Here is a 13,873-nt window from a genome sequence, read left to right as displayed (position 1 = left end):
GCCACTACCACGGCCACCACCACGGCCAAGATAGTGAACAGCTGCCCACCACTGGGATCCCTCGTTCTGCCCTTTATAGCCGAACACTTCCTTCCTGGCCCCACCCCAGCCCTGACCCCTGGCAGCACTGACCTGTCCTCTGTCTTTCTCACTGTCATAAATGGAATCACATGGTATGTACCCTTTGGGGACTGGCTCTCCCAGCACATGCCCTGAGAGCCATCCAGGGGCTAAGTGTGCCCCAGGTTCCTTCCTTTTTATTACTGAACAAAACATGCTCTTGGTGCCTGTGAAGGGGGTCAGCCAGTGGTGATCAGCCCACGGTCTCAGGCCCTGAGCACTGAGTCCTGCATTTTTGCCTTCTCTGGCTAGACTCCAGCCCTGTAATCAGCCACACTTGGTCAGGCCCCTAGACCCTCGTGAGGGCCCTGCTTTCTAATGCCTGTCATCCCTGCTCAGACATGGCGTTTGTTAGCTCTGTCTGAGAACCCCTTCTGCTGGTCCAAACCCCTCCCCGGGGCCCCGCTGACCCCCTCCCTGACTGCCAGCCTGTTCTCGTCTCCCTCTCTGTAGTTAGACGTAGTCTTGGAGACCAACCTGGCCACGATCCGGGTGTTGGAAAGCGTACAGAAGAAGCTTTCCCGGATGGCACCAGAGGACCAGGAGAAGTTCCGATTGGATGACTGTCTGGGGGGCACGTCGGAGGTGATCCAGCGCCGTGCCATCCATCGCATCTATGGTGACAAGGCTCCGGAGATCATCGAGAGCCTCAAGAAAAACCCCGTCACCGCTGTCCCTGTTGTCCTCAAAAGGTGTCCTCAGCTTCTGGCTGCCCCGCCCACCACAGGGGCCCCCTGGGATCTCACTAATCTCGTGCTGTTTGCCATGGGCATCATCACAAGGGGGTGGTCCCTAGGGCCTCAGGCTGGCTTACTGGGTTTTCCAGTCTTCCTTCATCTCCCTGTTCTTCTCCTGAGAAGAAAGTACAGTTAATGGTCGTCCATGTCCTTCTAGCTCATTCTTCCATACACGTAAATCAGATCTAAATATGAAGAGTAGGACTTATACCACAGCTTGCTTTTTATTTAGTAATATGTCTTAGGAGCCTTTCCATGCTGGTGAACAGGTATCAGTTAAGTGGCCGCCCTCAGGTGCCGTGCACAGCCCTGGGGTTGCAGAGCTGAGTGGCGCCCACACGGCCCCTTCCCTCATGAGGCTCACAGCTACAGTGAGTGTGGTCCGTGGTGGGAGTCAGGACTGGGAGGAGGTTAGTTCCGAGGCAGCAATGTTTGAAAAACCATAAAACCGGCCACATTGGTTCTCTTGATCCTTTGATTCCTCCTTCCCTGTCTTCCTCTCTCCTGTATTCAACACAGAATCCTGTGCCTAGACAGGTGGGGAGCTGGCTGTCCCAAGTTCGGAAGGTGATGGCTGGTCTGGGTGTAGGACAGGCTGGTCCTATGCATGGGTGACTCAGGCGGGCATCCCAGACTGTCCCTGTGCTGAGCCCCTCTGGTCCCCACAGGCTGAAGGCCAAGGAAGAGGAGTGGCGGGAGGCCCAGCAGGGTTTCAACAAGATCTGGCGGGAGCAGTATGAGAAGGCTTACCTCAAGTCCCTGGACCACCAGGCCGTGAACTTCAAGCAGAACGACACCAAGGCCCTTCGCTCCAAGAGCTTGCTCAATGAGATCGAGAGTGTCTACGACGAGGTGAGGCCCTCCTCTGCCCATGTCTGAGCAGACCCCAGCCTCGGGCAGTGACAGTTCTCTGCCTGTTTCTCAGTGGTTAGGCAGGGTTAGTGGCATTGACCTCACAGGGCTGCCCAGGGGTGAGGATGGATGTTTCCGTGGCACCCAGACTAGGAGTGGCTGTGGGAGGACTGCAGTAGCTCTGCTGTTGTCAGCGAGGTCTCCCTCTCACCCCATGGGCCTTGCCGGACCTTCCTTTAGGTGTGTGACACTTCCAGCTTTCTCCAGCTCCAGTATGTGCCAGGCAGCGTTAGAACCCCCAGGAGGAGCATCCCATGTAACCCTTGCCCACAGACCATCCTATGCTGTACCGTTATCCAGATTTTAGCAATGAGAAAATCGAGACACAAGAGGTGGCCACTTGCCAAGGCTAGTTGCAGGAGATCAGGGCTCTGCCTCCAGCCCCCGCACCGTGCCCTCTTGCCAGTCTTGGAATGTCCAGGCTCACAAGTCCCAAACCACAAAACAGGCAGAGCCCGTCTCTTGGGCTCTAAGTATCTGGGCCTTTGAAAAATGCATGCAGGGGAAAAAATACACGGAGAAAGTTACTAACAAGAGCCTGCGGTGGGAGGTCTGGCTGGGCAGTGAAGGCCACTGGATGTGGCCATTAGGGAGGTCAGCCGGAGCTCCAAGGAGTGGCGAGGGAGGGGCACTACTCCTGGGCCATGCCCAGGTCACAGAGACGGGACAGCATCAATGACCAAACACCTGCATTAGCAGGGTCACTTATTTTCTTTTATCCTTCATGTCAGCAGCCAACGGTTGTACCTCCTCTTACCTCCTCTTACCTCCTCTTACGGTGTGGAAATTGAAGGCAGAGGAGCCAGGCCACTAGCCCAAGCCTCTAGCCTCTTAAGCAGCACAGCTGGGGGCCCCTGAGACACACCCCTGAGATACCCCTAGGGCATGCTTACCCCTTGGCCCCTGACTCCATCCTCAAGGTCTTGGGGTCTGCAGTACATCCTTAAATTGGGGGTGGTGATATGGCCCAAAAGACCACTGAGTTCCTTGGCTCTTCCCCTGGGTGCAAAGGAGAAAGAAGCATTTGGCTGATGAGGGGCAAGGCACAGCATGGGAGGCCCAAGCGCTACCCTCAGGAGGTCTCACCTGCAGGGATGGCATCCATCTCACTTTTCTCAAGAGCCTAGGCAGCCCTCCATAATGGGGGGGGCGGGTAACATTGTCAGGCAGCTCAAGGTAGTCTGGAGGAAGTAGTGATTATCTTCAGGTTTTCAAGAAAAAAAAAAATCACTAAGCTAGGTAAAGACTAAGGGGAAGGGCGAATCCAGAGACACGTTCTCTAGGGAGAAAAAGCAGACAGGTTTTTACAAAGATCCTGCACATGGCAGGACAGAACTCAGTGCCCCTGAAGCATCAGAGGAAGAATACCAGGTCCGTGAAGCACTGAGGCTGCAGGGTGGCATACCAGGCGCTGGGGTCTCCTGCTGAGCAGTGTGGGAGGGCCTGGAGGGGTGTAGTAGAGCTGGCTGTGCTCCTATTGACCAAATTGGTCTGGTTGGTCAGGACTCAGTGAGGAGACTGGTGGGAGCAGGCAGGTGGGAGGCCTGTGGTGGGCGACAGGAGGACCGTAGAGGGGCTGGCGGCAGGCGTGAAGGGCTGAGGTAGGCATTACCCACCGCCCTGATATCTAACAGAGATGAAGCCCCTGGTCCTCAGCTGTGTGTAAGTGTAAGCGGCTCCGAATGAGGCCCAGGGTCTACCCTGAACCTTCCTCATCCCCATGGAGAGCTTGCAGTGGGCAGCCCGGGTCAGCCAGAATTGGGTAACTGGGGCTCTGCTCCCCTCATATTCCTCAGTCTCTAGATGTTGCTCCAGGTTGTGGGAGGGAAGTTGGCCTCATTCTGGTCCTGGGCAGTGTGACACCATTAGAGCCCCTTAGTCCTGGGTCCCCATCTTGTGTTCTCCCAGTGGGTTGATTCCTGCCTGATAGCCACCCTATCCCCAGCACCAGGAGCAGCACTCGGAAGGCCGCAGCGCCCCTTCCAGCGAGCCGCACCTTATCTTCGTGTACGAGGACAGGCAGATCCTGGAGGATGCAGCTGCGCTCATAAGCTACTACGTGAAGCGGCAGCCAGCCATCCAGAAGGAGGACCAGGGTACCATCCACCAGCTGGTGCACCAGTTCGTGCCCAGCCTCTTCTTCTCCCAGCAACTGGACTTGGGGGCATCGGAGGACTCTGCTGACGAGGGCCGGGGGAGCCCCCAAGGGCAGAGCGTGGATCCCAGTGACCCGAAGAAGCTGCCGCCTGGGCCACAGAGCAGCCCCCCAGAGGAGAAGGGGGCTGCAGGCGAGGGTCCTGCCGCCGAGCAGCAGCTGCCGCCACCACCACCACCACCGCACAAGCCCCTGGACGACGTCTACAGCCTCTTCTTCGCCAACAACAACTGGTACTTCTTCCTGCGCCTCCACCAGACCTTGTGCTCCCGGCTCCTGAAGATCTACCGCCAGGCACAGAAGCAGCTCCTGGAGTATCGGACTGAGAAAGAGAGGGAGAAGCTGCTCTGCGAGGGCCGTCGGGAAAAGGGCAACGACCCCGCCATGGAGCTGCGGCTGAAGCAGCCTAGTGAGCCCCCCAGACCCTGCCAGAGCCCGGGGGTAACGCGCGGTGCTAGCAGATGGGCGGCTGCCTGCACGGGCCTCAGAGGTTTCAGTTCATAGCTTCTCATCAGAAATGTCCCTTGCATTTTTTCTGATTTTCCATTTTGAAATAATTACGTTGTCTGCAATGAGAAATTTCAAATGAGAAGTCACGAAAATAGTAGTCTTGAACACCCTTCCCCAGTCTCCCCCAGTAGTGATACCACTGGCTGTAGTGCCATGGCAGGACCAAGAAACTGGCATCGCCAGACCACAGCCTTAGTCCTTATTGCCTGCCCTCCCTGGGCACACAGCTCTGGGTACTTTCCTCTGAGCCTGGATGCTGGAACCACCGCCCAGCCAAGCTTCTGTCCTGGCGCCACAGGCCGACATTAGGAAATCTGTAGCGGATGGTGGGGAACATGGGCTGCCCAGTTCCTTGGAGATTCTGCATTCATCCTGGTGGGGGCCTCATGGCCGTGACCCTGAGTGACCTGGCTCTTGCTCGTCCCCAGGTGAGGTGGAGTTGGAGGAGTACTACCCAGCCTTCCTGGACATGGTGCGCAGCCTGCTGGACGGCAGCATCGACCCAGCGCAGTACGAGGACACCTTGCGTGAGATGTTCACCATTCACGCCTACGTCGGCTTCACCATGGACAAGCTGGTGCAGAGCATCGCACGCCAGGTGAGCAGGCCAGGGACGGCAGCCGGCAGGGCAGCAGGAGGCCTGGCACATGGGGCAGCAGCCCCTCCCCTTAACTCCCTACCTATCTCCGACTTTGAAAACTGGCCCTTGTGTCACTTTCATGCTGTATAGTTGGCCTTGTGTCAGTAGCTTCTTTTTAAATCAAGATAGAATTCAGTTAATGTAATATTAACCGTTTTAAAGTGAATAATTTAGTGGCATTTAATACATTCACAGTGTTGTACAACTACCACCTCTATCTAGTTTCAGCACGTTTTCATCACCCCTAAAGGAGACCCCATCCCCATTAGCGGTCACTCCCTATCCCTTTCCGCTAGCCACTGACAGCCACCAATCTGCTTTCTGTCCTCATGGATTTGCCTGTTTTACACATTTCACATACACAGAATTATACACTCTGTGGTCTTCTGTGTCTGGCTTCTCTCACTCAGCATGCTGTTTTCAAGATTTATCCATGTCATAGTGTGTGTCTGTGCTTCATTCCTCTTTACAGCCGAGTAGTATTCCACTGTGGGTGGACCACATTGTGTTCATCCATTTTTCCGTGGGTGGACGTGTGGGTGATTTGGATAAGGCTGCTGTGAATATGGCTTACTGGGATTTGAGTCCCTGCTGACAAACCTTTTGTGATGGTAATTTGGCAATGTATAGTCTTAGCCCACTCCGCAGGGGGTGGGGGGAATATCAGTGCCATTCATTAGCATCATTTATAGTAGCAAAACATTGCTCACAGCCAAATGTCAAAGAGCCAGATGTCAAAGAGAAGAAACCAGTTATGTAAATATAAATAGCAAAGCCCCAGACAGGTCGGATGTGGTCCTGGGACATGGGTCGTGGTCCTGGGGCATGGGTCCTGCTCAAATAACCGCTGGAGTTGTTTTTCTTCAACTCGACTTTTGTTTCCTTATTATCAAGTAAGGCTGTTCACTGTAAAGGGGAAGAGAAGCCAGGAAAAGCAAAACGTCATTAATCTCCCAGCCAGATACAGTCACTGGGAACATGCTAGAAGAGGCTTTTCCTTCCAGGTTTGAGAAACTTTTTATTGATTTAGAACACACATACAGAAAGTCCCAAATCGTAAAGTGTGAGGTCGGGTGGGTCTTCACATACAGACACCTCACCCACAACCCCTCCCAGCCACTCCCCGTCACGGGCACCCACCGCTCTAATTTCTCACACTGAGACTGCGTCCTTGGTCTTGAACTGTGTGTAAATGGAAGCACACCACCCAGCTGGCTGTGTCAGGTAGCATGACTATGCGACATTCCTGTTTGTTGAGATGCCCATGGCTCCTTTATCCTGGCCTTCAAAAGGTTCTAGGGAACAAGCTCCCATTTGGGCCCTTGGAGCAGCACTGCACATCTCCTGGTGGCCATCTGGGCGTTTCCTCCTCTCCCCCAGGTGATGTGTAGGCAGGCCTGCCCATTGGGGTAGAAGTTTCTGGTTTCCTGGTAGGTGCTCTGCATCCTTCCCAGGTCTGGGGATTGGCAGTCTCTCTCATCTGTCTCGTCTGTCCTGGGCCGAGGGGTGGTGGTTTACATTGCATTTCCCTCATGGCTTATGGGGTTGGCACCTTTTCGTCCCTCTCTGGCTGTTTGGACGTCCTGGCTTGTGCAGAGCCTGTCCACGCCGTTTGCCAATATTTCTCATTGATGAATGGGAAGCTTCGAGTCTTCTGGCTACAAAGACACGTCAAAAATGACAGGTCTATTCTGATACTTAACACTTTTATCTTCATCAACCTTCTTGTTTCATTCTACATGCTGGGCTGGGTCTCTGTCCCTCCCTGTCACCATCCACAGTCGTGGCCACCACGGCCTGCTGATGGGGTAGCAGGCATGGGGCCCTGCATACAACTTTTGGAAGTAGTGACTCAAGACACCTCAGGGCTGAGTGCTGTACCCCCCAGGCTGGGGTCATGTCTGCCCACAAGGGGCCACAGCTCTGGGGACCCAGCCGCGGCTCCACTGGAGCCCGCTGGACATGCCCTGGACCAGATACTCACAGGGCCCCTCCACGCCGACACTGTAGTTTGCCTTGGAGGGGCTGTATTCATGCTCCTTGCTTTTTTTATTTTTATTAGTGTTATTTGTTTTCAATAACAGAAGCCAACGTTTATTGGGAACCTGCCGTGCGCCAGGCACTCTATGAGACTCGCGTGCGGCCACATGTTACTGTATTCATTCAGCAAAGCGACACTCCAGGAAAAGCCCAGGTCCCCGAGGCTAGTAGTGAGTCTGGCTACAGGTGGGGCCCACTCACAGTGGCGCCGTCTGAGCCTGCACCCTGGCCATTTCTGTTGCTTGTTCTTCTTAAACCTAAGGGTTTTAAATGTCTTTGTAGGAATTAAAGGGATTCATTGCGTTTATAGCTGAACATTTAGGGAAAATAACCAAGTGCCCTCCCACTACTCTCAGACAGTTAATCATTGCCTGTTTCAGAACGATTTCGCTTTCTTCCTTCTTTAGTCGTGTTTCTCACACCCAGACAGGGTTCGCTGGTCCAGTCCAGTTTGCTCCACTCTGCTCTGAGCCGGTTTGCTCTGCTTTAGTCCATGTTTTCTGGTCTGGTCTAGTTTAGTCTGATCTGATCTGGTTCGCTCTCGTCTGCTCTACTCTGTACCTTGTGCTGAAGTCACCCTATGTAGACTGTCGGCTCCTGACCTTCACCTCACATCGTGGACCTTACCCTGTCCTCTTTGGGTGAGGCAGGAGCCCCAGCAGGAAATACGAGCGGCAGCTGCACTCGCCCCTGGGGTTGGGGGGCGCACAGCCAGGGCACCCACCAGCTCTTTCTTCCAACCAGCTGCACCACCTCGTGAGCGACGACATCTGTCTGAAGGTGGTGGAGCTCTACCTGAACGAGAAGAAGCGGGGCGCTGCTGGCGGGAACCTGTCCTCCCGCTGTGTCCGCGCCGCCAGGGAGACCAGCTACCAGTGGAAGGCCGAGCGGTGCATGGCTGACGAGAACTGCTTTAAGGTGAGAGGCCAGCCATGCTTGGTGCCATGTGATGGTGGGGAGGCAAGGGGGTCGCCGACAATAGGAAGAGGCCAGCCGTTGTTTTGGGTCCCGGAGTGCATGCTTGGGCTAGATCGTGATTCTGCTGCAGCTGTTCCCATACCCAGCACGTCCTTAACTGGGCCTCTTAATACTGGCCCCCACCTCAGAGGGCACCACAGGGCCTGTGAGGCGGGCGCCCAGCACATGGTTCCCAGAGGAAGGATCTAGTCCTGGAGGCTGGTGAAATTGGATTATTGATGACCTCTCGACCTCTTCTGTGTCAGTCTGGGTTGGGCTGTTCTCTTGTCTTCAGGCTTTGGCCCCACCTCTTTCCTTAGGTGATGTTCCTCCAGCGTAAAGGGCAGGTGATCATGACAATTGAGCTCTTGGACACTGAGGAGGCCCAGACAGAGGACCCTGTGGAGGTTCAGGTGAGGACCATAGCACTAGGTTCTTTGCCTTGTGCATGCTGAGGGGCTGGGGGCAGCCATGAGCAGCATCGTGGGGCTCCTACCCCAAGAGCCGCGTACATGAACACAGGCCACACACTCTCCATGCGAGCCTGAGATTGGGCAGGAATTGCAGACAAGCCCTCAGGGGTTAAAGGTGTGTCCCAGAGCAGGAGGGCTGTGTGAGAGCCAGGCTGCCCTCCCCCAAACCCTGGCTCTTCCCGCCTGCTGCAGACACTATGACATCCCCATCAAGCCCGTGGCCAGCATGGTCACTCAGTTGTGTGACCTTTGCACTCCCCATGCGTAAAGCTCCGGGCTCCAGGTCCCTTGCCGTAATCACCAGAACATCCTCCTGGCCCACACTCTGAGTCGCATATTCCACTAGAGTAGACTTTTCCCCTTGGTCTCTGTTTTCTCATAAGGACACCAGGCATTTAGGGGCCACCTTACTCTAGTGTGACCTTAACTTACTTCGGTTACATCTTCAAAGACAGTCTTTCCAAATAAGGTCACATTCACAGGTACCAGGTCTTTTTGGGGGACACAGTCCAACCCACAGTAGTGAACAGCTCGTCCCAATTTACCTGAGATATTCCTGATTTTATCACCAAAAATCTCACATACCAGGAACTGTTTTGTCCCAGACAAAATACAACAGTCCCCTCACACTTGACTACATCAGAACATTTTCTGGAGTCAGTGTGTAACCAAGTAAAGACATCAAAAATATGATTTCTGTTGCTGCCTTTTTGGCCTTGAGTCAAGCAGCTAAGCTCTGTGGACCGGGAGCCAAGGCGCCGTGTTTGCTCCGGGCTCTTTCTGGACAAGCACGAAGGTGCAGTGACAGTGCTGTCCTCGCGCACCTGGGAGCAGGGCCTGCCCCGCCACCCACCACAGCCAAGGGACCTCTCCTCCCAGCAGTCTTCCTTGCCTGCTTCACGCAGGAAATCTTTTTTAAGACAAGCGAGGGTGGAGGCCTGCGTAGCCTGCCGCTTTTGGAAGTTTCCAGCATGTATGATTTTGTCAACCTCTGGCTTTAACGGGGTGGTGAGCAGTGAAGGGTCACTTAGACACCACCAGCCATGCCCACTCGGGACTCGGGTGGCCCCACCTTCTGCTTGCCCCCACCTTCAACCTGGTCTTGCCCTCTTCCTACTATTGTTGGTATTCTGACATCCATTCGTGGACTCCGCTGTCTTCCTCGTGGGGGCCTCCATCCCCCATGTGAACTTCCTGTTCGACAAATACAGAAAGGTCATTACACAGCAGAGAATTCTCCTAAACACGTCCTGCCCTAGCTGCAGTCTGGTGGTTTCATTTACATGTCAGGGTCTTCAACAGCTGCCATCCCCCTAAAGCTTTAGAAGGAGTGTGGATGACATCCCAGGGAGCCCTGAGCTCGGTCCTGGCCATGAGGCCTGATTTTCAGGGGAGTCATGGCTGTCTCCCTCTGTCCCCGCAGCACCTGGCTCGGTACGTGGAACAGTACGTGGGAACTGAGGGTGCATCCAACTCACCCACAGAGGGCTTCCTCCTGAAGCCTGTGTTCCTACAGAGGTGAGAGGGCCCTCCGGGAAGACCCCCATCTTGAATGGGGTTGAGTGACAGTGTTTCCTCCATCTGGGATCATTTCTTGGGAGCCTGATATGTGCGAGTGGGGCCCTGTCTTCCTGAGGTCTGGGGTGAGGAGAGTAGTAATTTCAGGGCCATGAGGAGGGGGTGAGGGCCCCCGAGGGAGAAGCTACCGGAAATGCAGGGATCAGGCCAGAGGCAGGAGTGGTGGCTTCGTGGGACCCCATACTGGGACCAGGAAGAACCAGATCTCATCTCAGGTTAGGTTCAGACAGTGGACTTTAAGATCAGTGGAGGCTGTTGGTGGGTGTTAGATTCAAGTGGGGACCATTTGCCAGGTGGGGGCTAACCTGGAGGAGGGATCCTTAAGACAGTGTCTCAGCAAGGAGGGAGGGATGTGGCTGGGACTGAGGAAGGAAAGTAGACCAGATCTGGGGAGAGTGGAGACAGAGAAGGAGATCCTGGGCAAAGAGGTTCCTCTGTTGGATGGACCAAGAAAGCAAGTGGGAGGAGCCAGCAGGGTGTGACTGGGTTTGGTTTTCACTGGATTTAAGGGTTTAGGTGGTGGTGTTTTGCTTCGATTTGCATCTTTCTGACCCCTGGGAAGTCTGGCCGAGGATTTCCTGGTCTGCAAATCTTCCTCTGGCCCCCAGGAACCTCAAGAAGTTTCGTAGGTGGCAGTGCGAGCAAGTGCGGGCTCTGCGCGGTGAGGCCAAGGGCTCCTGGAAGAGGCTGGTGGGTGTGGAGAGCGCCTGCAACGTGGACTGCCGCTTCAAGCTCAGCTCCCATAAGATGATGTTCATCGTGAACTCCGAGGACTACATGTACCGCCGGGGGACCCTCTGCCGGGCCAAGCAGGTACTTCTCCTTTCTCTATCTTAGGGACCTGGGTCCAGCCCACAGCCGGCTGGAGGTGCCTGGGCCCCCATCCTGAGGACCTGGGTCCAACATACAGCTCTCTGGGGTGCTTGGGCCTCCTGGCTCTCCACCCCGCCCTCCCCCTACAGGTGCAGCCCCTGGTCCTGCTTCGGCACCACCAGCACTTTGAGGAGTGGCACGGCCGCTGGCTGGAGGACAACGTGACAGTGGAGGCAGCCAGCCTGGTGCAGGACTGGCTGATGGGAGAGGAGGACGAGGACATGGTTCCCTGCAAGACACTCTGCGAGACGGCTCATGTGCATGGCCTGCCCGTGACCCGCTACCGTGTGCAGTACAGCCGCCGCCCCGCCTCGCCCTGATGCGCCCTCGCGGCCTCCACGACATGCACCTTGGTGCAGTCGCTTCCTCAGCCTGGGTGTCCCTCAGGGGCGTTTTCATGAACCACCTAAGGGAAGCGGAGCATCCCCCAGCCTTGCTGCTACAGGCAGCCAGCTCCAGAGAAGGGAGTCGTGTTGGTTGCAGCCCCATGCTGCCATTCCCCTCAGCTCCCCAGCTTCCTTTGCGCCCATCTTGTGCCATACCTGAACCCCCTGCACTTGAACTCTGGGGCCTCAGCCCCTACCAGAAAGGGAAGGATTCACACGCTTGCCAAGGAGCAAGCAGTTGCGTTCACCCACCTGCTGGGCACTGACATCGTCGGTGCCAAATCCCTGGGCGGGGCCATGATGGTCATTTGGTGCACAGGTGGCTGGAAAAGTTGGCAACAAGCCTTGGGAGGGGTCAGTGTTCAAGGGCCTCTAGCATGGAAGGTGTCAGGATGGTGGACCTGCTTGAAAAGCATGTCCTTCCCAGGCGGTTCTGGGAGCTTCCAGAAACATTTCCCAAGCTGGGCAACGCCCATGTCTGCCAGTGGACGGCCTGGGCCTGCAGGCTTGTAGCTCTGACAGTGGGAAGAGCCTTTCAGCCAGACTGTTAGGCTCCCACTGTCAAGATGTGGGCTTGGCAGGTTGTACTAGAATGGCCCAGCAGACCCTGCTCTCGAAAAGAGACGCCAAATCCTATGTTGATCTGGTAGCCAGACTGGTCTGTGAGGGGACAGGGGTTGGCCTGACACTCCCACCATGCTTGAGTGGCCCATGCGGGGAGGGCTCTGGGCTGGGGTCGTGTACCTAAGATGGGCATTCTAGAAATACGTAAATGCACACACGTATTTATTCCTTTACGTTCTCTAAGCGGTTATAAGTTCTGCAACAGCCAGGTACTCGGCTTCTTAGGGGGTGAGAGCCCTCCCCACACCTGCCCTGACACTGCTGTTTCTGCAGCTGCCACCTGGGAAGGGTGTGAGCATGTGGGGCCGAGGCATCAAAGGCTTTCTGTGCCAAGAACGCCAAGCACATCGGGCTGGAGACCAGCTCTTTAAACTTACTGCACCATGAGAAACCCTGTCGAGCCTCTGGCGCCATCAGACTGGGATCCATGGACAGTGGGCCTAGAACCGTCCTGTGCAGCCTCCTCTCTGCTAACTGCAGCCCTCGCCCTCCTGCAGCTGAGCTGTGCCAAACCCACGGTCCCCGGAAGTAGAGACTTCTTTCTAGAACACTCTAGAAGTTACCTGTGGAACTCAAGGTTTGTGAAGCCTTTGACTTTAGGCCTGGGCCAAAGCTGACATGTCCTTCCCGGGGTCCCCCCACCCATGTTTTCTCTGAGTGTAATCCAGGCACTTTGTCCTCATCTTTGTTTTGTAAGAAAGGAACTCATCTTCAGAATTCCTGAACCAGCCCCACCCAGCGGCCCCCTGGGGAGCCTACCACCCCTCTGTGCCTCTGAAGGGGCCTGGGCTGTGGGCCAGACCCCTGAGCCCCCACCCTGCATGCTTCTAGGGAGCTCTCTTCTGTTTTTGAAGAATTTCTGTTCTGGGGCTTGGACTTCCTTTGCAGCTGTTTTGAATGTAGTTTCCTTTTCTATTTATTTGCACATTAAAGTTAAAAATATTGACCTAAAGCTGGGAAGTTCCATCCATCATTTCCTGTGGGCAAATCCCAGGGCAGCTTCTCCCGGCTGGTGAGTCTGGGACCCACAGGGAGTGTCTGCACCTGTGCACCCGACAGTTCCTAACCCCCGCGTGCACGATCCTCGCAGGTTGCGCCTGTGTGTGTGTTTGCGGCAGGGTAGGGGGGTGGGGGGGGGTGTCACATTTCCCATAGGGCAGTGCCCTGTCCCCATATGGGAATGTTTTCTAGAATATTCATTCACAATTCAGTTTTTATATTCAGTGGGAGTGTGAGATGTTTCCTTCTAGTGTTGTGCGTACAAAACCGAACTTCAAGAGGTGTTTGCGCTGAGCTCTCCCTACTCGTGCACCTGCCAGGTCTCAAACCCAGGGACAGGCGGGCAGGGTGCCTTTGCTCCCCCAGCCCCACAAAACCACCCTCTGTGCTCTCCCTGGGGGCCTCCCCCGTCCTCCTACCTGTCTTCCCCGTCACTGTCCCCTGAACATCTCCAGGACCCCCTTCCACCTGGCCTGCCTCTACCCCTCCTCTACCTCCGCCTCCATGTACGAGGGAGCGCACAGCTCTGCTCAGGGGCCTTAGTTGGTCGTCCCCTTCAGCTGCACCCTTGTACCTCCCCCCCAGCCCCACCCAGTGCCCACTGCCAGGACTCACCTATCAGATTCTTGAGTATAGTTGGCACCACCCTGCCCACCTGGCCAGTCCTCTTCCCAGGAGTTGTCTCGACCTGAAGTGGCCATGCTGCCTCCCAGGGACCCTCTCTGCCCATGTGCAGCCCCCCGGCCCCCACGCACTATCCGTGGTGGTACCTGCCTGCCCCTCCAGGGGGTCAGGGGCGGTGGGCAGCTTGGAAAAGGAAGCTCGTGCTCCTGCCTGGAGGGATCTCAGGGACCCTCTGTGCTCACGGA

At 55.7% G+C, this 13,873-nt stretch overlaps 1 protein-coding gene across 4 annotated transcripts in view; it reads left to right on the top strand.

The window, feature by feature from the left end:
* The window catches only part of SIN3B (SIN3 transcription regulator family member B), a 38,956-nt gene extending 25,999 nt beyond the window's left edge, over positions 1-12,957 (top strand). For all 4 annotated transcript variants that reach the window (XM_011366866.2, XM_011366868.2, XM_011366867.2 and 1 more), the window contains 9 exons: positions 574-812; positions 1,526-1,709; positions 3,715-4,333; positions 4,863-5,032; positions 7,859-8,032; positions 8,392-8,484; positions 9,968-10,062; positions 10,731-10,935; positions 11,085-12,957. In XM_011366866.2, the coding sequence (XP_011365168.1) occupies positions 574-812; positions 1,526-1,709; positions 3,715-4,333; positions 4,863-5,032; positions 7,859-8,032; positions 8,392-8,484; positions 9,968-10,062; positions 10,731-10,935; positions 11,085-11,315 (2,010 nt within the window). In that variant the 3' untranslated portion in view covers positions 11,316-12,957. The remainder of the gene's footprint in view (positions 1-573; positions 813-1,525; positions 1,710-3,714; positions 4,334-4,862; positions 5,033-7,858; positions 8,033-8,391; positions 8,485-9,967; positions 10,063-10,730; positions 10,936-11,084) is intronic.
* The last annotated feature ends 916 nt before the right edge of the window (positions 12,958-13,873 follow it).

Source organism: Pteropus vampyrus, unplaced genomic scaffold, assembly GCF_000151845.1.
Source record: "Pteropus vampyrus isolate Shadow unplaced genomic scaffold, Pvam_2.0 Scaffold126, whole genome shotgun sequence".
NCBI classification, from domain to species: Eukaryota; Metazoa; Chordata; class Mammalia; order Chiroptera; family Pteropodidae; genus Pteropus; species Pteropus vampyrus.
This window is presented reverse-complemented; position numbering and strand designations above follow the sequence as displayed.